Genomic DNA, 24,702 nt, shown 5'->3' with positions numbered 1-24,702 from the left:
CTTCAAAATGTTTGTTTTCATTTGAGTGTAGACTGCCACCAGAAACAAAGAGGAAAGATGGCAAACTGGAAGCCATTATTTTATTTCAAGTGACGTGCACTTGTTTGCATGTGAACATGTGCAGTTTTCCATTCATCGTCCATAGATACCAGTTCAGTTAACCCTGCACCATGGTTGTAATCCCTCTCCCTTGTGGAACTCAAAAGCCATGTCTTTCCCCGCCTGTCTCTTGCAAGATGGTCTCAGCCTCTCTCCTTGCCAAGGAAGTTGAGTCTCTTGTTGGAGACCCTTCATGTCATGCAGTCTGTCTGGCAGGAGGCCCAGCAAGCAGCAGACCCTTCTGGGGCTGAGTGTACTTCCTCCACAGTTGAACTCTGTCCCCACAGGTCCCCTGGGGAAATTGCTTGGCCCCGCATTTCTGGCTGGGGTTAAACAAAGCTCCTGGACCACCTGGATAGCCAACACAGCTAAACATTGGAATACAAAGAGGAGAGATGTGCATAAAGCATTCTATGGCAGGAAATGTATTTGGGCTCCTTAGGTGAAGTCAGATCTGCAAAAAGAAGAACCCTATTGACTGTCAATCTTGAGCTCCCCCGCATGCTCTGAGGTAGAGGAGGCCCTTCCCTGCGACTCACTGGAACAGGTTGACTTTTGCCATTCTGCACAGGCTGCAGAGGGGCAGAGAGGTCTATTAAAGACAATTATGCAGACTAGCTTTGAGTGTTAGTGTTTAACAAACAGTTTTGAGTTCTAATTTTCTGCAAAACACATAGTGCAGGTACAATTTGTACTCATTACTGTATATTGGGAAAGTTATTAAAAACACTCAAACTTGGTTGAGACTTCCTATGGCATCGTCCCTGGATTTTAATTGGTTTTTATCTAGCTCTATAAAGATCTCTTTAAGCCCAATCAAAGTCCTGCCTCAGATATCTTGCCAGTTGAAGGACAGGGAGAACCCACTGTAAAGTGTAAGTCTTTACCTCTACCCAAATTTGAACAGTCTCAGCAATCTACTGAGATTCTTCCAAGAGATAATTTATACTTCTTTTGATGGACACAGTTATCAAATGACAAAATAACAGTGTTTCGTAACATAAGGGTTAAATCTTAATCTCTGAGGTTTGCAAAGCCGCTACTCGCAGTCTCCTTAAAATTTAATATACCTCGTTAATGCTTCCTTGCAAACACTGAAGGATTTTTATGATTATAATCATGTGTTACAGCACCTAGTACTGTTTCTAAGCAGCATACTAATCAGCTTAATGAGATATTACTGCACTTTTTGTTGACTAAAGCAAAATCCCTTTTATTGTTCTAAAGCCTGTCCTTTACTTTATTTTTTCCCAAAACATTATCTTGTTTTATTATGTACCAGTAAATATCATGCCATTGGGTTTTTTTTTTTTTTTTTTTTTTTTTTTGGCCAAATCATAAAACGATCTCTTTCATCTCAGACTGGTTAGTGTATTGAATATAGTGAATGGAAACAAAAGTTCATAGTGAGTCTGTTTGGTCTCACAGTGAAAGCCTTTCTGCTGTAAAAGCCAACTTTGAACTGAACCAACAGGTACAGGTGCTGCATGGGGTAAAAGGAGGAAAAGTTTAACACGTAGCCCCTTGATTTGTTATTAGGTGTTGAAAGTGGTAAAACATTAATAATTTAAACGTGAATGAATAATTGCCGTCTGTAAATAGAAAATACAAGGAAGACGTTCTATCGCCAAAACAAATTGGAAGCGCAATGCCATATTGCATAATTGGCATTTAATAATTCATTTTTTTATTATTGTTTTTGACTATAATTCCTTAGCATTATTATGTGTAGGTAAGGCATGAAATGCAAATTTGCCACCAGCTGATGCCGGTGAGTCTTTGCACCCTGGTCTCTGGCACGGGATCTGATCTTTGTCTTTATTTGTAGGGATGGAAGAAGCGAGTCTGTGCCTTGGAGTGTCCTCGGCGGCACCTGAAGCTGAGCCTCACCTGAGTGGCCCTGTCCTCAACGGCCAGTATGCCATGAGTCAGAAGTTGCACCAGATCACCTCCCAGCTCAGCCATGCCTTCCCAGAGCTGCATCCGCGGCCCAACCCCGAAGAGAAGCCCGCTGCACCCCTAGATGAGAAGTCACATGTGCCCATGAGTGGCCAGCCCATGGGCAGTCAGATGGCGCTTCTGGCCAACCAGCTGGGTCGCGATGTTGACACCAGCCTCAACGGTCGGGTGGACCTGCAGCAGTTCCTCAATGGGCAGAACCTGGGCATCATGTCCCAGATGAGCGACATCGAGGACGATGCCCGCAAAAACCGGAAGTACCCATGCCCTCTCTGTGGCAAACGCTTCCGTTTCAACAGCATCCTCTCCCTGCACATGCGCACCCACACAGGAGAGAAGCCCTTCAAGTGCCCCTACTGTGACCACCGGGCGGCGCAGAAGGGGAACCTCAAGATTCACCTGCGGACCCACAAGCTGGGCAACCTGGGGAAGGGGCGCGGGCGGGTGCGCGAGGAGAACCGCCTGCTGCACGAGCTGGAGGAGAGGGCCATCTTGCGGGACAAGCAGATGAAGAGCAGCCTGCTGCAGCCGCGGGCCGACCTGAAGCCCCTGCAGCACGCACAGCAGGCCCCGCTGGCGGCCTGCAACCTGGCCCTGCCTGCCAACCACAGCGTGCCCGATGTGGCCAACCCCGTACCCTCACCCAAGCCCACCAGCGTCCAGGAGGACGCGGTGGCCCCTGCGGCTGGCTTCCGCTGCACCTTCTGCAAGGGCAAATTCAAGAAGCGGGAGGAACTCGACCGTCACATCCGCATCCTGCACAAGCCCTACAAGTGCACGCTGTGCGACTTCGCGGCCTCCCAGGAGGAGGAGCTGATCAGCCACGTGGAGAAGGCCCACATCACCGCCGAGTCCGCTCAGGGTCAGGGCCCCAACGGTGGCGGGGAGCAATCGGCCAACGAGTTCCGCTGCGAGGTGTGCGGCCAGGTGTTCAGCCAGGCTTGGTTCCTCAAGGGCCACATGCGGAAGCACAAAGACTCCTTCGAGCACTGCTGTCAGATCTGTGGCCGGCGCTTCAAAGAGCCGTGGTTCCTCAAGAACCACATGAAGGTCCACCTCAACAAGCTGTCGGTGAAAAACAAGTCCCCCAGTGAGCCCGAGGTGCCTGTGAGCATGGGCAGCATGTCCCAGGAGGCCCATGCCAACCTGTACTCCCGGTACCTCTCCTGCCTGCAGAGTGGCTTCATGGCCCCAGACAAAGCCAGCCTGAGCGAACCCAGCCAGCTCTATGGCAAAGGGGAGCTGCCCATGAAGGAGAAGGAGGTGCTAGGGAAGCTGCTGTCACCCATCTCCAGCATGGCCCACGGTGTCCCGGAGGGGGACAAGCACTCCCTCCTGGGATGCCTCAACCTCGTGCCACCACTCAAATCCAGCTGCATCGAGCGGTTGCAGGCGGCTGCCAAAGCTGCGGAGATGGACCCGGTGAACAGCTACCAGGCTTGGCAGCTCATGGCCAGGGGCATGGCCATGGAACATGGCTTCTTATCTAAAGAGCATCAGCTACAGCGCAACCACGAAGACACTTTGGCAAACGCTGGAGTTATGTTTGATAAGGAGAAGCGGGAGTACGTGTTAGTGGGAGCAGATGGCTCTAAGCAGAAAATGCCTGCTGATTTGGTTCACAGCACTAAAGTGGGCAATCAGAGAGACCTGCCAAATAAGCTCGACCCTTTAGAAGGCAGTCGGGAGTTTTTGTCACATGGGCTGAACCAGACGCTCGAATATAACCTGCAGGGTCCCGGAAACATGAAGGAGAAGCCCACCGAGTGCCCTGACTGCGGCCGGGTGTTCCGCACCTACCACCAGGTGGTCGTGCATTCCCGTGTCCACAAGCGGGACCGCAAGGGTGACGAGGACGGGCTACACGCGGGTCTGGACGAGCGGCGTGGCTCAGGCAGTGACCAGGAGTCCCAGTCCGTGAGCCGCTCCACCACACCTGGCTCCTCCAACGTCACTGAGGAGAGTGGGGTCGGAGGCGGCCTCTCCCAGACCGGAAGTGCCCAGGAGGACAGTCCACACCCCTCCTCGCCGTCCTCCTCAGGTAGGTTGGCCGGGAAGGATGGGGACAAGCACCTTGCAGAAGGGTCCTGCCCAGGGTTGCCTGGTTCTGCACCTGGGCCTTTAGTCAGTTTGGAGGTCACTGTGTCTGGATGTTGTTCGGGTGGGCAGGTGGGATGCTGGGCAGTGCCACCCTTTCTTTCAGGCTGCCCTGTCTCAAGGCAAGGGCTGTCGTTCCAACTCTTTGGCCTTCCCCTGAACACTGGCTACCAGGAAAGACAGCTGTCCTCCTCCCACGTGGTGGAGATGCCAGGTGGCATGCTTTTTAATGGGGCATAGCTTGCCCTTCCCCTGCAATTGCTCAGCCCCATTTACACCCTGACCCTATCCAGTATCACCTCATCTCCAGAAGCCAGGAGCTGGTGTTCTGCTGCATCTGTGGATGTGAATGTGGAAGTTGGAACCCTTGCCATCTCCCCCACCCAACACACTTAGTGTATTCCCAGAAATCCTTCATTTGGGAATTCTCTCCCAGTCTCCACCTCCACAGCAAATGTATCTCTTGTCTCCTTCCAAAATAACCACCTGGCTCACCTGTTCAGTCTGTCTGACCCAGAGAGTGGAGCCACTTCCTTCCAATGGTTTAGCCAAGCACAGAGATTTGAAACCCAGATGCGTGCCTGTCTGTCTTAAATTGTACTTTGTTACATGGGTGATACAGCTTTGGGGTCTAAAATAGCAAAGCAGAAAAATCTGTCATCAAAATGTCTGTGAAACGCTGAAGCTTCCTGGCCCTGTTTGGAAAAAAAAAAAAAAAGAAAGAAAGAAAGGAAAAAATAATAAAAAAAAACTAGCCTAAGACGGCTAAATTAAAATCACTACCTAACAGCAGGTAAGAGGTTGCCTTCATCCATATTTCCAAAGTCCCTTACTAATGGATAGTAAATTGAAAGTTATATCTCTGGCCCTTTATAAAGAAAGCACCTCGCTAATACTGTAATCATTCTGCAGCCTAACAACAGAGGAAATCATGCCATAACAAATACCCTGTTACTAATGGCAACATTGATTTCTGCAATCAGCCATTAAGTCTAGAAAATGAAAGACAGTTTGAGGCACCTCGAGGCACTGCATTGCCCACTGTTAAAGATGTGGCAGCACACTGTTGAGGGTCATTTTTTAAAAGTTTGGTCTTCTCTTCTTTTTTTCCTCCCCCCCGCCCCTTCTCAGTCTCGATAAATATCTCGGTCTCAGAGGCAATCCACTGCTACAGTTATTAAGTAGGTGCCAGTTTGGTTTTGTTGTTATTGTCATGCCTCAGCCTACCTTTCTCCTAGGACAAAATTAGTATTAAAATAAAGTGTGAGTGTGGAGGCTTTTTACCAACCAGTAAAGAATTGTTAAGACACATAAATCTGGGCTGCACATTCCAGAGATTCCGATAGCACTTAATGCTGCTGCTTAAATACCCATGAAACACACTGTCTACTCCTGGAGTCCTAGACTCGCTCGCGATTTATGGCTGGTGAGACACTGTGGAAGAGTCTAACCAGGAACGTGAGCACCACGGAAGGATGAGGTCATACTACAGGGAACAACTACCATGCGGAACATACTCAGAGGCAGGGGAAGGCTTTCAAGTTGCCCTGGCTGACAGCAGGGACTCTGTAAAGATGGCCACACCAGGGAGGGAGCAAGTGCCAGGTGTCCCTCTGTCTGCCAGGAAGGACTCTTTCCAACCTCCTAGGAAGGGGTCTTCTCTTCTGGGGACCATAGTCTCAATTGTTCTTGAAGGAGGGACCTTTCAGGGGCAGGAAGCAAAGAGCCAAATGGCTCCCCTAAGTTTTGGGAGTGACGTGGAGTTCACATGGACAGATTTCCATCCCTCTCCCAGACCTTCTAAAACGAGAGGGTCTCATCAGCAGAATATTTCCGACACCAAATGTTCGGCTTCATTAATGACGTGTTTACCGTGTTTTTCTCACCTTCTGGCCAAGTGATAGCCTCGTGCTATTCCTATCTCTGTTGCTTTCCTATGTCTAAATACTCTGTTGAAAAAAAAAAAAAAAACCCATTTTGCTTAAAAGAACCAACCATGCTTATTGACTCAAAAGAGAATTATACTTGGGTTGCAGTTATCTTCTCACTTTTATTTCCCTCATTGAAGGATTTTACAATTGTGAATACTGATTCTTTCATTTCTGGTTGACTTCTTTGTTTTCTTCATATTCAAATTAGACCCTTTCATAATTTTCCGACTAAGTAAGAAATTGATGGCATACCAATATGCAGCCTAAATCAGCTGTGTGTCTGGGGCTTTCAGGTTTTCCTGGGATTTAGGACTCTCAACCAAATCTGGTTAGTTTCCCCTCTTTTTTCTAACAAGTGTTACTTGTATAAAGTATGCTTAAAATAAGCATTTAAATAAAAAATCTTGACACAATAGGTATTTTATTATTACCTGTTAGAAACCTGCAAGGTGAAGGGGAGCAAAAAAAAAAAAAAAAAAAAATTTAAGCCCTTAAGTAAAGAAAGAAGTTCTTATTAAGGCTTCTATTAAGAAATAACTGCAAAACACGGTTTTACAAATTTCTCAGACTGCATAACAATGTCGCAAAACTTAATTTGCATCACTTGATTCTTTTTTTTGTTGAAAACTGGGTCAGTAGGGCCTGAGAAACTATTTTTTCAGATCTTAACCAATGAATTCTTCTTTATAAATCGCTGCTCTTAACATGATAGTAGTTCTGAATTCATCATAAAAAACCTTTTTACCAGAGCCTCTTAGAACAGATCTCTAGAAGAAGGCTTACAATGAGTGGCAGAGGCGTCCTTTGTTATCTGATGTAATTCTTTGCAAAGGAGGATTGGGAACGGAGTGGCTGTTTAAAAATGTCTTGCTCAGACCGAGACGAAGAAGGGGTCAAGTTTGCAATCAAACAGTTATTGCCGAGATGGGCGACTGTCACTGGCTAGGCTAATGTGGGATGCAGCTGTTTGTTATGTGAGCAAAAGAATGTTTGAATCAGTGAACATGTGAAAATGATTCCAGTGAACCAGAAAATGTGTTTGTTCTTTGGCTCTCCAAACTGCTGAGAACCAAGCTCAAGATCAACTGCGAAAACTAGGACCTTTGACAAATTGAGAGGTCATATTTTCTAACAGAAAATGGACAGAACCAGTCACACTTCCCCCTCTTTTCCCTTTGTTTTATTTTGTTGTTGTTGTTGTTGTTTATTTGACTCACCAATAATCTCACACCATCCTAGATGTCACTGCTGCCTCCGTGTTCAAGGCAAAGGGAAACTATTTGGAAAGCAGCAGCTTATAAATTGTACTCTTTTATGACATTTAGAGAGTGGGGCAGCAGTTTTGATGCTTCCTTGTTTCTGGCTTGCGTGCAAACACTCTGATGGCATTAATCTTTGCATCTTTCCCTAAAACCTCCTCTAAGACTTGGGCTCCGATCCTGGCTTGACTCTGAGTCAGAAAACGACCCAAGTTCGCTTTCTTCAGATTTTGCTTTGGAAATCACGCTTAGAATAATTAAAACTTAATGTACTAAGAAACGATACTGTTCATTATATCCAACAGGGCAGTTACCTTCCGAATTCCCCATAATTTTGGAGTGGGGATAATTGAAGTGTTGATGGTGGGAAGGGGGTAATTGAATGCATTGACCCTCTGTTCATTAAATAAAGTCGGCTAAGTTGAATGATCAATGAAAAGCAAAGATGAAAATATTGTTAACCCCTGCTTCTTGTGCTATAATATTCTGAGATGGTCAAGGATTATTTGGTCAGCTGGGCTAAAAATCCTTGTGGGGTCTTCCTTTGTTGCTGGAGCAGCATTCCTGAAATGCTGGGTCTCCATCCAGTGTAGGCCCATTGACCACAGCATCAAAGGCCTTTATCCGGGACTCCCTTGCATTTACATCGGGTGTATAGTGATATGATAGATTTTCTTTCTTTTCCACCTCTTTTTCTCTTGTGGCTCCCCCTCCCTGCCCCCCATTCATGATTACCACTGCCTGCTCCACATGAACAAATCCAGGCATCCAAAAGAAGAAAAAAAAAAGAGGAAAGAAAAAGAAAAAGAAAAATTTAAGTCTGAGGATTAAGATCTTCATTTTTTTTTTTTTGCTTGTGCATTCCAATTGTTCTTAAAATATTTGGCAATGTCAATTAGTAACTGAGCAGAGTTAGCTGATGAACACAATTTTCCAGTAGACTGAGCACCCTATTGTTGCCGAGCGAACAGCAGATTTCTGAGGTCATTATCATTCGCTGGTTGCTTGGCCCAGCTGCTTCCTGCTGCAAAAGCCAAACTTTATACTGGAGCTCGGGGATGGCTGCAGCAACAGGGGGCTGGGAGGGGGAGAGGGGAGCTGGCTGCAGAGCCGAAGACAGTCATTATCAGCAGAGGAAACAGAAAGTAAAAGTTTCCAGGCAATTCCAGGAAAACTGCCGGATATCAGGCTCCTTCTTCCTGTTCCTTTCCAGGAGCTTCTCACCTCTAGGCGGGGAATTAGAAGGACCAGGGAACACCCCCGGGCATGGTGGCGACTAATCCCTTTGCAGAGCAGAACTTTGGAAAGCAATAATCCCATTTGTAAATTTACTTAAATTTTTTTTAACCCCAGTATAAAGCGTGTGCATGATTCCTTCATAGCTAGATGCTTTCATTTTTGTCCAAAATAAATAAATAAAACTAAAGAAAGCAAGTCATTTAAAAAATATTAGCAACTTCAAATGAGAAAACTTGGGGATGACAAACAGGGAGCATTATTTTTTCTTCCATAGGGAGCTTCTGAGCACATAATAGTCTGAAATTCCTTGCAAAATCAAATTCAATGTCAGAGGCTGACTCTTCCCATCCTGTCTTTTTTTCCTGCACGCCCCCCTCACCCCAACCCGGTCTCCCTCCCCACCTCCTAATTTGGGAGCTGGTTCAGTGAGATGAAAAGCTGCACTTTTTTTAAAGCTCAGCTGTTAAAGCCGAGCGCCATATGCAGCCCTTCCGTCCCCGCCGTGGGAGCGTGTGCAGCGGCCACAGTGTTTGTGGAGATTTACGGAGGCTCGGCTTGTGTGTGCCGAAGCTGTGCCCAGGCAGACGCCGGCCAAGGCCCTTCCTCCAGGCTGAGGGCCGATGTGGCTGCTCTTCTGGACAGACACTGCTGGCGAGGCTCCTGGGGAATGTCACCAGGGGCCAAGGTCAGAGGCCCCAGCGACCTCACCCCTGGGCTCCTCACCCTGCCACTGGGTGCTGGGGTGGTCCTTTCCCTGGGGCAACCTGCTGATGCTGGGATGAAAGTGGCTCTCAGATCTTGGTTCGTTTGGGGGCAGTCCCTTCCCTGGGGGCTGGATACTTTCCAGCAGCTTCTTTTATAAACTTCCCATTCACTCTGAACTTTTATTGTTTTGTGTTTAGGAACAATTATTTGGGAACACTCAGTGACATTGTGGGGCTTTTGCTGTCTCTCTTACCCCTTTGCATGTGGCTATAAACCCTATTCCTTTGGGACTTGATGCCACACTCAGGTCACTTAGCCTCTCAGAAAGAGAGAAACTGTATCAGCCCTAAAAATCTTTGGATTAGGCGTGTGACACAAGAGACATGTGACATAAAATCCCATAAGCAAAGTTCCCTCTAAGGTTTTTGTAGATTTGGGGTGAGAAGGGATAGATTCCAAATCTGCGGTCACTCAGGCCCTTCTTGTGTTCACCAGATGGGCTCGGTTTACCCATCTGCGGGGTGGGTACCATGAGACGCCAGTTTCCTCTTCCTCTCCTCAGGTGCTCTGAGGGCTGCTGCATTCCTGCCCACGGAGCTCTGAGGAGTCCAAAGTGCTTGCTCCATGATGCTTTGTGCCCCCTGAGTGCCAACATGAGGAGCAGAAGCATTCATTAAAATCTAAATGTAATGGCCATAAGGAAAACACAGATCCACTAAGGAAAGGTTATAAGGAAGCAAGGAAGGAAGTAGACAGTCTTCCCAACCCAGCAGGAAGCCTTAGCCTATTAGTTTGGATGGGAGTTTCCGGCTCAGGTCCTGGCCACCACGCCTCCTCGGGTGTGTTGAGACTGGAATTAGCAGTTTGCTTTGCCAACAGCCGCCGTGTGTCCTCTGCTTGAGGTTCATCCAGAAGCAGGTATCATGGGCCTGCAGAGGCTGCCTTTCACCCACTCACCCACTGTGCTTCCACGTTACCAGGAAATCCCACCCACGGTGCTGTGTTTGCACTGCCAGGGGCCACTGCTGCAGAGCTGGGGGCAGCTTGTGTTTGCAGGGTGACTTGGGGTCCTCCCACCCATCCACGGGATCCCTTCTTCACCAGGCTGCGGATCCCTCGAGTCCCTTCTTTGGTCTGAAGCTTTGTGCCTTGCTCATGGGAAGGGCAGGCGAGTCAGGCTGCCTGCTTTACGTCTCAGCTGGTTTCCTCGAAGGTTCTGGAAGGTGCCCTGATCATGAGAGGGGAGGGCGCAGAGTCAGACTTCAGTAAGTCCTGTGTTTTTGCTGCTCCTGGAGACGCCACAGGATTCCAGAGGCACGGCTGGCAGGGTCCTTGGTGATCTAGAGGTGGAGAGTAGAGGGAATCCACTGGGAAAGAACTGTGTAAAGAGCAGTTGGGGGCATTTTGAGCCTGTGGAGTTAGAGGAGGGACAGTCAATTCCTTCAGCTGTGGAGCTGTGTCGGAGCATTGGTGGTAGGGGTGGAGAAACACCTGTAGAGATGGGGAGACTGGGTTTGTGCAGATTCCCCAGATGCGTGATGACTGGGCTGGACCTTTGCCATCGGCGGCCTTGGGGCCTGCACGCCGCTCTCCTGGGCTCCTCACCTCCCTCTGCCTCCCTCTCCTCTTTTGGCATCTGACTGGAATCTGCGCCCTAGCCCCTGATCTGGCACGCCGAGGAAAGTGGAGGGGACTCTTTGTGGCCTCAGAATGCAGAGAGGAAAGAGGCCCTCCAAGAGGTGCGGGGTGGGTGGAGGGTCGGCTAGCAGGTGGCAGTGTCTGTGGGGGGGCTGTTCTCTGATCTCCCCGGGATGTGGCTGCAGCTGAGAGGAGCCCTGGGTCCCCCTCGCCTTTTCCTGGCAGGACGGGACGATGGCAACATTTACTTAAGCTGTGGAGTTTGGCACTGCCGCAGCCAGGCGCCATCTGGAAAGCTCTTCTCAGAAAGCCGCGGACCCTCCCCAAAGGAACTTAGAGGAGCGGGCCTTGGGCAGAGCTGTGGGACTTTTTCCTTGGGCAGATCCTTAGCACTGAGGCACCTGAGCAGGGAATGGAGTCCTCTGGAAGCCACGTGGCTAACATGTGGGCTTTCTCTGCCCGGCCTCTTCAGTTAGTTCTAGAGCCAGGCCCGGCTTAGGTTCTCTTTGTGAAGGAGAGCACTTGCTTTCCCGGGGGCTGTGTCTCCATCTATTTATTTATTTATTTCTGTACCACATTTTACTTCTTGTCTTCCCCTAAGTCCTTGTGTGACAGTGTGGGCGTGACAGTGTGGGGCTGGCCCCCACCGTTCTGGTCACTTGTGGGTACCACCTTGGAAGAGCAGAGCCAGTGAGCTTTACCTCTAACTGTGCTGCAAAGACAGATCTGGAACTCGATGGCTTGGCTTGTGACAAACGGGGCCAAGCTAAGCGCAGAGATTTGCCACCATCCTTTCCCTGATCCTCAGCTTCAAAAAGACTGTAGAGTCCCCCAAACAGTGCATGTCTGAACACCATCTCCAGCTGCCTGATGGGTGGCCAAGGCTGAACGGGAGCCGTGTTAAAGCAAGGTGACAGTCTAGGTGGCATTCGTGGGCCTTCCGGTTTTTTTAGTATTCCGTCACCAGCACCAGAAGAAAATTGTCCAGGGCTTAGCTTCTTGTGGGACTCATCTCCTTGTTGCTGTGAACCTTGGAGGTTTTGTGTGACATGTGGCATGTGCCTGAGAGAAGTGACAGACACAGCACATACTGACTCCTTGGCTGGGCTGCCCACCACACACGTGGGAGACCAGTCCTCCCCGTAAGGGTGCCCAGCCAGGATGCTGGCATGGACGTGAGCAAGAGGAAGGGGGTCGTGGGTGAGCTTGGCTTTGAGATCTCATCCCTTGCTTCTAAAGGACATGGGCGATTTTGGGCTTTCCTTGTGAGGCAGTACACCTTTGGGCATTTGTTTCATTTGGTGCCTTGGGTATAGGGCCATCCACAGGGGAATCTGTTCTTTCCTTTGCAGAGGCACCTCATGGGCCTGGAATTTTGACTGACACCACAGTGGTTTCTTTTGTTTGACCTCGGCTCCAACACCATTTGATGCCCAAGAAGACAGGTCCCTACTCTGCACTCTCTTCTCTTCATTAAAGTAATGTCGGGACACTCTTAACTCAGTGGTTGTCATCCATGGTTTTTGGATATCCTCAGTGGTCTTCAATCAGTAAGAGAGGCATTTTGGAACATTTCCAAGCACTTCTGTTGACTTCAACATAAAAGGTGTGCATTGGTGGTTTTCTTGAAGAGCAAGAGACATACCTGCTTCTGTCTATTGCTAAATATGTTCTTTTTTTAAAAAAAAAATTGTTGTTGAAATAAGTGTTTTTTGTTTTAATTTTAGTTTTAAGAATTTATCCTGAAAATTGAAGTGATCATCCAGCAAAGATGCTTTAGGACCTCATTATCCCAGTTGTGGGAGGAGCCTTGGCAAAGTTAGTGTCCATTCCCAACTAGGTCTGCCTCCCCAGAAATGTCCTTGCTGGTGACCTTCCAAACCTTTCTACTCTTTCTCCTCCAGGAAAACGAGTTGCTGATTCTGTTTAATGATCTTTTCTTTTTCTTAATATAAAATAATTCTTGTTCACACTGGATATTTAGAAGATATCGATAAATAAAAATAAAGACAATTTCTAAATAAATATGCCTACTATCATTCAGAAGGTATGGTGAACATTTTAGTTCACACTTTCCAGTCCTTTGAAAGAGGTATTTGGCAAAAAAAAAAAAAAAAAAAAAAAAAAAAAAAGATCATCTTGTAGATACTTCTGTATAAATACCGGTTAAAATATATGTCATATACTTTTTTGTCATTGAAAATCCCAAACAAGGGTCAGCAGAAATTTCCTTTAAAGAGCCAGAGAATAAATATTTCAGGCCTTGGAAACCCACCATGTGGTCTTTGGAGTAAACTCTCTATTCTGCAGTAAAGGAGAAGGTGTGGTGGTGGTCTGATAAAACTTTATTTACAAAAACAGGCAAAAGGCTTGATTTGTCCCAGGGGCTGTGGTTGGCCTACTGCAGTCCTGTAGTGATAGCTTTTGGTTTTTTACAGCCTCACACAAGTAATAAGCGCTTTGAAAAAATATCAGAACTAAGGAGAAGTAAAGAAAAGAAATCCGCATCTATTTATGATTTAAGTACCCCACCATGGGACATGGGACTTGTTTCTGTTCTTTTACTCAGAGAAGCAACACAATGAACACCTTTGCAGTGTTTGTGTCTGGATGGCCCTGATCGCTTGCATGACTTCCTTAGCTGAAAGTACTTCTCACTACAGCCTCTGGTCAAGGCAGACCGCCCTGAGGCTGCACAGGTGTCTCAGCCAGGGGTCACCGTAGCTGCAGGCACTTTCTTTTTATGTTATAGTTCTTCTGTCGGTCTGCCTGAAGCTGGGTCATTCCCTGCCCCCAGGTTACCTGTGACTCATTTGTTCATTGTAAGTAAGCTCATTTATTTGCTCAATCATTAACTCATGTACTTGTTCTCTGAAATCAGAGCCTGTTTCAGTAGGTTCTGAATGCTGAGCAACAGGTCTTGGGCCTGCAAAGGTGGGCTGAGGCACATCTCAGAGACCAGGGCCTCAGAGCCTGGTGGGTAATTCATAGAGTGAGACGGACACATGGACACATGGCAGGGTTTATTACCCCAGAGGGTGTTGGAGCCCCTTGGTGTGCAAAGAGGGTAAGGAGCCTTATCAAGCCTTATCAGTCACCTACATTAACTCTTTCAGCAAAGAGGAGTGATTCTTTCCATCTGCAACATCCAGCCAATCCTGGCAACTTCCCGGAGGAGGCAGACTGCCTCTGACTGGCTGTTGTCCCCGCTCCCTGGCAGTGAACTGCTGTCTAAATCAGTGTCTCTTGATCCAGAGGAGAAAAATTCAGCTTTTGAGGGAGACCCCCAGGCTAGGAAGGCAGGGCAGGGTCAGAGCAGAATGGGGGGGGGTACCTATCCTAGAGAAATGGGGTTCTCCTTGGCCAGGCTGCCCACTGAGCCATGCTGAAGAGGGGTCTCCGGGAGTCAGAGCAGCCAGGGAGCGAGGGCAGGCTGCAGGCTCCACCTCCTGACCCCACTCATGCTGTCACCATAGTCACTGAGTCCTGGCCTGGGGACAGCAGGAATCAGTGTCTGAGTGGTGTAAGACTCTCACTGGGACCCTGCAAGTAGAGCACCCTGAGAATTTTGAAGATCTCACCTGGGAAGGAAGGTTCTGGTCTCGTCCACTTGACCCACACCCACCTTACCTGACTTGGGGACTGTCCGCACTGGCCCCACAGCAGGGCAGGGGAGTCACGTGGCAGCCCGTGCCTCATCTATTGGGGCAGCTCAGCAGGGATGGCTGCACAGATGGATGGTGGGACAGGACCTGCCTGCAGGGCACCAGGTTCTCCTGTTGAGGAAACAGCTGGGGCAGGACACACCCACTTCAGTGGGAGGCTTGGCTCACCGGGTCCAGTGTTAGCTGTCCTGCTGGGCTTGTGGGCCGCTCTACTCCCTGCTCTGAGGCTCGACTTTCTCACCCACACTGTTGGAATTGGGGTGGGAGTGTGGAAGGCTAGGAGACCCCTCTCTGCCTTCACACTTTCCTGTCTCGGATCTTGCCCCTCCTCGCCTCTCCCTTCGCAGATATTTCCTTGGCCCCAAGGAATTCAAAGGGCCTCATCTGCTTATCCTGATCAGGGAGCCAGGGCTCCTGCAGGCTGAGGATTTAATAGATTTCTGACTGATTTACATGTCTGAGCCCTGTCAAGGCATCTCAGAGGGACTGGCATGCCTGGTGGGTGGGTGGGGGGCAAGGAGACCCTCTTCTGCCTTCTTTCCCATTAGGTACCTCCCACCTCTTTCTCCTAAATGTGGTGGAGGCAGAATCCTGTAGTGGCAGGCCCCTGCTCCCCGCAGCATGGCTGAGGGTCTGCTCTTCCAGTGGAGGCCTGACCTTGCAGGGTGCCTGAGGGGCGGAGACCCAGGTGGTTGTGGCTGAGGTCTCTCTGCTGCTCCCCACCAGTTGTGTGGTCCAGCAAGGGCTCTTTAGTCTCTGTGCCTTGGCTTCTCCATCGACAGAATGGGAACATTTTTAGCACTAGTGTGTCTCTCTAATAAAGTGCTCAGCAAAGGCCCTTCCCAAAAGCTGGAGTCTGGTTTTAGTATTATTTCCACACTGTACAATACAACAACAACTGGGTAAAATGGAAAACTTGACCAGTTGATTGAAGGCTGGGAGTTACACAGCACCAAGGACTGGCCTCCCTGACTTGGTCTCGTTGATCTGGTGTGTATGTGAATTCCTAGGAAAACGGTGGGGGCAGTTGTTCTTATCACACTCTCTTCACTGGAGGAGGATGGGGGTCATCACAAAGCAGTGAGTGACATTGCCCTGGGTAGGTAGCTGTCTTCCATCATGTTGACTCAATACAAGGTGGCTCCATCCCTGCCCACTTTCCCCAAATTCTATGTTGCCACAAGTGAGTCTTGATTCAATCTGACTTTAACCACAAACGATATCCATAAAGATTCAATGGTTCATGTGACTGAAATATCTGGAGATTGGTCTGATTCTAATAATGTAGATAAAGCAGCTAAAAGAGTATCCTCAGCGATTCCCTCTCCTCATAATAGCAAAAATGCTGCCACAGCTCCTACCTCATATCACCAAGCAGAGGACCACTCTTTGCTGGAGGCCTAGTAACTTCTTGCACATAGTATGTCTTCTTTTAATATTGTGCTCATTTGTGCACCAGTCACCATTGCCAGGGGGATGGGTTACACCACTTCCTCACGTTAAGCCGGGCTAACATTTGGAGAGGTGGGGAAGGGAGAACTGTGATCTCCTCCAGCCCAGTAGCTGGAAGTGGGAGAGAGAAACTTTATCACTGAAATTCAGATAGAGGAGACGTGGAGTGTAAGCAACAAAGCATGTCCAAGATGTCATGGCCCCAAGGTTCTGCCAGTTGAAGCATTTATCTTCCTGTTGAGAGAATCTGGGGAGATGCAGCCCCTATTCCTGAGCAGGAGATATGTGATTCTGTAACTAGCATGGAGACCCTGCTCTCCCCTTTCCTCCAGTTGTAGACAAGACTGTGTCACATGGGAGGGTGTTTTTGTTGTTGTTTTGTTTTTGTTGTTTGTTTGTTTACTTTCTCCATGTGTCTCTTTCTGTTTCTTCTCTCCCTTTTTGGTAGTGCTGGGTGTCATCTTAGCATGGAAACGATAATATATACCACCAAATAACCCAACCCAACATATCCTTCCATGTGGTCACTGTGTGCCCATCATGGCCTCCTAGTCATATTAGCAGAGGGAGGGATCTGGTCCAAGAGCAAGATGAGGCGGGTCTCCCTGCTTCTGTGGAGGAGATGGTCTGACTTTGGGGAATGGCCAACCCATAAAGGAGACCTGCAAACCCTCGGAGCAGCATCGCCACTGGTGTGGTTGTGGAGCAGTGGCAAAGCCTTGGAGGTCTTCCTGAGCAGAGGGGAGCAGGCTGACTGTTTTACTTCCACCTCGTCCACCTCCACTGCCTCCTTCTCAGGTAGAAGCACAGCGCCTGGTCCAGGACCTGTGTTTGTCTTAGCTCTGAAAGGACACTGTGGTGATGATTCTATAGGTTCATGATGAGTGGTGTGCATCCCAGGGGCCAGGTGTCGCTGAGCCCTGGATTTGGGCTGAGCCCAGACACTGTTCTACCCAGCCCTGGGCTCTACTCTCCTGGTTGTCTACAGGTATTTCACAGCAGGTGCCCTGGGGAATATGCCCTCCCAGATCTTACAGTCTGGAAAGGAGACAGAGGTGTCACAAGATAAGCAAACCAAGGTATAGGAGGTTGGATTGAATCAGAAAGCGAGGTAGTGGTAGAGCTGGGATTTGAACCGACATCCCTCTGACTGCTCATATTTTAATTCCACTGTTGGGTGATGCTGAGCATGAGATAAATCCAGCAGAAGGGAGGACCTGGCTACCCTACCCATCTCTGGCTGAAGGCCGGCAAATCTGGGCTTTTGTTGGGGCAGGCTGTGGAGAGGTCAGAGGATTACTGCTTCCCTCCTGTGTGGCTCAGTGGGGGACCCTCCTCACCTCAGTGGGAGACTGACAGGACCCACCTAAACTCTTCTTGGACTTGGAGATATTCCCCCAAGCTGTGGTTGCAGGTGTCCCCCCAGACCCTGCTCAGGGTCCCATGCACTACAGGTCACAAACATGTCCCTTGTGGGCCAAGACAGAAGAGGAAGAGGGACACAACCCTCCATGGCCCCAGGAGCACAGGTTCAGGCTTTCTGCCCCTGTGAACTTGGCCGAGCCTAGGTTTCCCAGCCTCTTCCAACGCTGCGATCACCCTTGCTGTCCTGTGCAGCTCCGTGTGGGTGGCGGGAAGGAGAGGGGGACCGCGCAGGCAGAGGGACGCTGCTGACACGGCTGGTGCCATCTCCATCTCCACCCAGCAGCCTGCTCTCCCCAGCTCCACACCTTTCCAGAAGAGGAGCCACCGCTGGTAGATGAACAGAAAGAAATCGAGTCCCTCCCTGGTCAGCACTGTCCTCTGAGGTGTAAATTAGGAGGGCAGGCTCCTCATCTGGGAAGGCTTCCAGAGGAGGGGCAGCCGTCCTTTGTTGTTGTGTCTCCTGGCACCGCAGGCTCGCTGGCCACATGAAGCAGACTGCTCCAGGCTGTCCCTGTGTCCCTGGCCTTCTGAAGGTCCCCTCCGGGGGCTGAGTTTGCTGTCGTGGGTGGGGTGGGTGGGTTGGCAGTTTCATTCCTATCAGTGGCATGTGCACGCCTGCGCATGGGGAATGCTCGTGTGTGTGTGTGTGTGTGTGTGTGTGTGTGTGTGTATGTGTGTGTGTGTTGGGATATGGATATCCTGGTGCGAGTGTGTTTGTGTCTTAGGGTAGTGTCATTGTATGCATTTCTGTAAGTTGGTTTGATTTTTAGGGTGTAGATTGCTGAAGGTGCATGGGTCCCTGTGTGTGTGTGTATGAGTGGGTGGGTGGTAGGTGTTGGGGTGTGCATCTTGGGCTGAGCATGTCTTGGTCTGGGAGTGGATGTACACGAATTGGATGTGGACGTTGGTATGTGCACATGTGGGGTGGTTGGGACGTGAATGCCAGTGTGCATCTGTGGCTATTGGGTGTGCATTAAGATGCAGCATTGGGAATGCTGAAGTGCTGGTGTAGCTGTGGGGCTTGGGAGACCCCGTGATGACACGTGGGTTTTGTGAAGGATGTGTGTGTTGAGATACAGGTAATGGTGAGTAGTTGTGTGTGTTGGTATGGATGTTGGAGTGCATGTGGTGTGGTTGTGTGTGGGGGCATGCATTGATGTGTCTTTGTGCATTTAGTAAGCGTGTATGTGTGTGTTTTGGAATATGTGTGTCTATATGGGTGTGACTTTGTTGCCGTGGGTTTGAGTGTAGATAAGAGTGTGTGTGTTGGGGAGTGTGATGGAGTGGGCTTGGCCTCCCTGGTTCAGTGAGCTTCAGCCTTCCCCAGAACCTTTGAGCATTGTTAACAGGATCCTCTCTCCCGGGAACCAGCAGAGTCCTGATCAGGCACAGGTCTGGTTCCTGGGCTACTATGAGTTTGCAAATGCAGAAAGCCTTGCCTTCCACACCTCACAGCCATGCCCTCTTTGGCCTCAAGCTCTTCTGGTTGGAAACGAGACTCAAGGCTCTGGGGTCTCCAAGCAGGGATCCTCTGTTCTGGAGCTTAGCTATCCCAATTCCTCGAGTGGGACCATGAGCTGGGGGCCCATGAAGGCAGAGTTGTGTTGCTTTCAGCTGCATGCCCAGCATGGTCCCAAGCACAGAGCAAGGGACATGGCAGGTGTTCAGGGAAGACTGGTTGACTTGGACAGTGAATTGAAACACCCTCTCCCAGGAAGAGGGCCCTTGTCAGGCACAGACCAGGTCTCAGTCCCTCCCACCACTCTCCTCTCTCCAGGCACCAAAGAACCTCAGACCACAGCTCATAGCCTCGCATCATAGACCTGCATTGGGGGTCATTGTCACCTGAGTAGGTCTCCCAGATGCAGGAGGGTGTGTGGGGCTCTGAGATGGGGCCCCGGGGACAGATTTCCTGAGAGCAGACTTTCATGGGGATACATTCAGCTTGTTATCAGTACTGTGGACTGCCTCTTTGGGATAGTGGTGACCTGGACTCTAACTCTTCCTTCCTTGGTGACCATCCTTCCTGAGCTCAGAGGCTCATGAGCTCTGGAATTGGTGGTTCTCTGTCCTTCCTGCCTCCTCTTGGAGTTCATGGTCTGAGTAGCAGCCTTAGAGCTGTCCACTGTTGGCACCACCCTTGATCTGCAGAGGACGTCAAAGCTTAGGCTGTGTTTCATGCAGGTTTGCAAAGCATCTTGCAGCCACTTTTGAGTTTAGCTGGCCAAGTTCTAGGGCCACCATGGCTGATGTAGAGGTGCAGGTCTGGGGAGGCTGGAAGTGACCCTCACAAGACTCACCACAAGGTAGGGTCTTCAGAATAGTGTTCAATACAAACAGCAGCCCTTTGGGGGTGTTGGTCTGGCCAAAACCTGGGGTCTAGACAGACATGGGATCTTGACGTGGTTAAGAGCAAGTCATAGAACTCTCCCTTTCATTAAATTCCAATGCATCTTCTACCGGTCACTTCATAAAGTCAGAAAGAAAAACAAAAATGTCAAGGGACATAATGTGGTGGGTTAGGGTGTGAATTGACCAGAGTTTTCCTGGGAATCATATAGAGCAAAGAGAACCCACGCCAGCTCTGCCCCACCTCTACTCAAAGGCTGCCACTCTGGGAGCCTAGGGCCAATGGTCCTCTTTGGGTTAGTGGTTGAGGAAATGCCGTCATCTCCAAGAGTGTCGCCTGGTGGATGAATGGCAGGAGGCTCCAGGCAGCTGTGGGCCAGAGGAAGCCATGGGTGCTGAGGAGGAGGGAGCCCACCGTGGGCAGAGCAGTTTCCTCCAGGGAGCGGGGTGGGGAGGGCTCTTCTTCCTTGGCTGAGCTCCTTCCAGGAAAGCAAGACTCTGTGGAGACTCAGAAGGGGCTACTCAGGGAATTCGAATGGAACATACTGGAAATCCTGAGGGACGCAGCACTCTGGCAGGGTGGCACGTGACTGGAGCTGTCTGACTCAGTCCTTGGGGCAGCCACTTGAGCCTGTTCCATGCTAAGAACTCTCCACTGACTTGCCACCTCTTGCTTATGGAATAGAATCTGTGGCTGATGAGGCCCCCTATCCCCGCCACTCTCCTCTCTCTCACTCCACTGAGCTCAGTTACATAAATCCAGCCCACTTAGTGACCTTCACAGGTCCTTTGTCTCTCAGGCAGACTCTCTCTCTCTCCTTTTCTTTTTCTTTTTTTTTTTTTTTGGTACCAGTGATTGAGCCCAGGGGTGCTTTACCATTGAGCCACATCCCCAGCCATTTTATTTATTTTGAGACAGGATCTCAGTAAGTTGTTGAGGCTGGTCTTGAACTTGTGATCCTCCTGCCTCAGCCTCCTGAGTGGCTGGGATTACCGGTGTGCACCACCACATCCGACCTCAGGCACACTCTTGATAATAGATCATCATGGGTCTGCATCCATCTCATCCTCATCCTTCGATGTCACCTCCTCTAGGTGGCCTCTTCCCAGCCCACGAAATGAAATATCCTCTCGCCATTCAGTCTCTGAAAAGGTGACTTTGTGTTATCATCTTTGGGGTCATTAGAGAGCATCTTGTGTACCATTTCTGATTTTCTTATTCACTCATCTTAGTCATTCATTTTCTCTTTTGTTTGTTTATTTCCTCCTGTGAGCCCCTATGAGAACAGGGACTTGGCTTGGTTTGCATCTCCAGGACCCAACTTAGCCACCTAGCAGTGCTGGGCACACTGTAGAGGCTCAAAAAGAAAGATTAAAAAAAAAATAATAAAAAAGAACCCCACCCACTTTAAAAAAATTGTGGCAAAATCACATAATAGAGTTTATCATCTTTTTTTAAAAATATTTTTTGGTTGTCAATGTTTATTTTATTTATTTATATGTGGTGCTGAGAATCAAACCCAGTGCCTCACATATGCTAGGTAAGCGAGCCCCAGCCCCAGCCTGAGTTTACCAACTTGACTATATTTAAATGTAAGGTTCAGTGACATTAAGTCAATCCTCAGCATCTTGCAATCGTCACCACCATCCATTCACAGAACTCTTTTAATTTTGCAAAATGGAAACCCTGTACCTACTAACTGGTGTCTCCCTGTCTCCCTCTCCTTCTGACCCTGGAAGCATCTATTCTAGTTTGTCCCCATGGATCTGGCTTCTCTGGTTACTTCATAAAGTAGAATCCCACAGTACTTGTCCTTTGTGACTGGCTTATTTCACTTAGCGTTGTGTCCTTGAGGTTCATCTGCGTGGTAGTGTGTGTCAGAATTTCCTTCCCTTTCAGGGCTGAATAAGATTCCCCTCTGTGGCTTTCCAGCGTTTTCTGTGTCCCTTCATCCCTCAGCGGGCACTTGGGTTGTGTCCACCTTTTGGCTACTTCAGTTAACACTTAACCCGACATGAATGGAGGCAGGGAGGATGGATCTCCGCCCCCTCCCTCATCTGCCCAAGAGGCAGAGTTGCAGCTTTGAGCTTGTTAAGGGAACTCATTGTGTCCCAGGTCGCGGGCTCTGCAGAAGTCAGCGCGGCCTCTTTCCTTAGCAGTGCAATGTGCGGTGAGGGCTGGGACTTGGGCAAGACCCCAGGCATTTCTAAGGGAGACTTGTTGGAGCAGGGTTGCGATGGGCTTCCAGTGACAACTTGGGCCCTAAAGGGGACCACATCCTTTCCACAGAAGCAGGAGCGCGGGGCATGTCAGAGCTTCTTTTCCTGATCCTTTAGGAGAGTTGTGTGGAGCAGCTGGTGTGTAAGTCTACCACTCTGCCATCGGGACAGGAGGGTCCTGAAGAGGAGCGTGTGGCCCACTCCTGGAGCTGATGCTAGGAGGGGAGTGGACACAGTGAGCAATGGCATCCCATGTTAGATGTTTAACTGCCCACAATGAGCAATGCTGCATAGTTTCTGTCAAAAACTGAAATTCCTGAAAAGGATCCCTGCTGGCCAGTACGTTTTATTGGAAGTTCAGAGTGCTTCTCAGGGCTCCTCCTGCGCCTTAGGAATCTGTCTCACTTTTAAACTCAGTGAAGGTTCATGCTGAGACCCAGGCAGAGAGGTGGACTCAGGGATTTGGTTTGGGGTTGGGAAGGTACAGTGACTAAATCTGATATCCCGAGAGCAGGTGGGAAGGCCGCACTGTGCAGTGGGATGATGAAGAGGAAGGACCCGGTGCGCCACCCAGCTTCAGTGCTGGCAGGCTGTGCCCACACGTGGTCAGCTAGCTGGTGAGCATCAGTAGGTCCTTCCTGTGAGGCTGTTGTGGCTGCAAGCCATCCGGGGCATAGCGCAGCGGCCAGCTCTGTGCACGTTCCTTCCCACCCTCTGGAAGTTCAGGACCCGGGATGAAACTGCATTGAGCAGCGATCCCAGACTGCAAAGGCTCCACCAGTCTAAATGTCAGTCATGGGGGGCGGGGGTAGGGGTTGTGAGGGCCTTGGTCTTCTTGATAGAAGTGGAGGCGGAGGCAGGTGGCCAGATGGTGGGATGCGGAAGATGGTTTTGAGGGATGTTGGTGTGTTGGAGAGAGACAGTGAATGCCAGGACAGAGTGCAGCAGGGTTTTGGATGTCCTGGGTACCAACGCCACTTCCACAGAGGCAGAGACAGATGCTCAACAGAGAAGCCGAGTCAATGAAGCTGGGGCTCAGGGTGAAGGTGCAGAAAGGGATTCCAGGCTGAATGTGGTTCATTCAGTACTCAGCTTAGGATACCGAGCTTAGGATACACGAGTGGTCTGCTGTCCACACCAAAAAGGGGAAGTCCTTTCCAAAAAGGGGAGGTCCTGGAAACTTCTCCCTTCTCTGTTACCTGGAAGCCCCAGATCCCACCACTCAGGGCTGGGGTCAGCTGCTGCAGACTGTCTTCCTGCAGTGGGCCCATGCCTCCTTAGCACCCAAAGTAGTGCCATTAACCCAGTCAGTTCTCTAACCAAAAACACATAAGAAGGAAAATGATATGTGACACCTGCGTCCTGTGGGCTTCAGCACACCTCCACTTGCCCACCAGTCCGCAGGTAGAATCGTCTCTGCACAGGGGGATACTCCAAGCCAGCACACCTGGATCCTGCTCTACTCCTGGGGTAACCGACACCCCTTGGCTGACAGAGGTAGTTCTTAATTAAGAAATGCAGTCATCCACAGATGTACCCATCCCACACCTGGGCACCCCGCTCCTCCAGGGACACCCAGCCTGGCTCTCGGCTCCCGCAGCCCCCTTCCCCGGGCTACGCATGTGGAGCCAACCCGAGATGCCAGGGAGGGAGGGGGCGTCCTTGGGATCTCAGTGCAGGTTGCAAATGGGACAAAGCAGATCCTGCTCTTCTCAGGCTGTCCCCAGCCCACCCCCACATCTTTTGCCCATGCTGTTTTCTGCTAGAAATACAATATTTAGCTGACGGGGAAGCAGCCAGAGAGTTCAGCAGCTCCAATCGTCTCCAGGGGTAGAGGCTTAACCACCCAAACTGAAGTTTTCTACCGGTTTAAGCCATTCTGCTCCCAGCTGCCATCCACAGGCTCCTCCCAGGTAAAAAAGTCCACAGGGAATGAGAGGTGGGGGGCAGCGCTTGCCCCCCTCTCCTGCAAGCCTCGTTTCTTTAGATTCACCCTTTTTTGCTGGGCTTTTGTTGTTGTTGTTTATTTTATTTTTTGGGGGTACAGGGGATTGAACTCAGGGGTGCTCCACCACTGAGCCTCATCCCCAGACCTATTTTGTATTTTATTTAGAGACAGAGTCACACTGAGTTGCTTAGTGCCTCACTTTTGCTGAGGCTGGCTTTGAACTCACCATCTTCCTGCCTCAGCCTCCTGAGCCAACTGGGATTACAGGCGGGCGCCACCACGCCTGGCTATTTTTTTTTTTTTTTTTTACTTTTTAAATTTGTTCTGTTTATTCATGACAGTATATCATACATGGAGTACAACTTCCCATTCTCGTGGTTGTACATGATGTGGAGTTAACCTGGTTTTGTATTCATATAGGAACATCATCGGAAAGTAATATCTGATTCAAGAGGCTTTTTATTGTGGAGCAGTTTAGAGTTATAGTAAAGTTGCAAGGGAGTCCCGAGTTCCCGTGTAGGCCACCCCTGGCTTCCCCTATTATTAATGTCACTGTGGGACATTTGTCACAACTAATGAACCAACATTGATACATTACCATTAACGAAAGTCCATACTTTATGCCGGTTCCTTTATTATGCTCCAGGATTTCATCCAAGATGCCGCATGACTTTTAGCTTCTTTTTAAATTGACAAACTTAATATTCAGAGCAGTT

At 49.6% G+C, this 24,702-nt stretch overlaps 1 protein-coding gene across 2 annotated transcripts in view; it reads left to right on the top strand.

The window, feature by feature from the left end:
- Window positions 1–1,929: 1,929 nt before the first annotated feature.
- Window positions 1,930–24,702, top strand: part of Znf536 (zinc finger protein 536) — a 239,985-nt gene continuing 217,212 nt past the window's right edge. For both annotated transcript variants that reach the window (XM_076839369.2, XM_076839370.1), the window contains exon 1: window positions 1,930–4,099. In XM_076839369.2, the coding sequence (XP_076695484.1) occupies window positions 1,930–4,099 (2,170 nt within the window). The remainder of the gene's footprint in view (window positions 4,100–24,702) is intronic.

The sequence above is a fragment of the Callospermophilus lateralis genome, chromosome 18, assembly GCF_048772815.1.
Source record: "Callospermophilus lateralis isolate mCalLat2 chromosome 18, mCalLat2.hap1, whole genome shotgun sequence".
NCBI classification, from domain to species: Eukaryota; Metazoa; Chordata; class Mammalia; order Rodentia; family Sciuridae; genus Callospermophilus; species Callospermophilus lateralis.
This window is presented reverse-complemented; position numbering and strand designations above follow the sequence as displayed.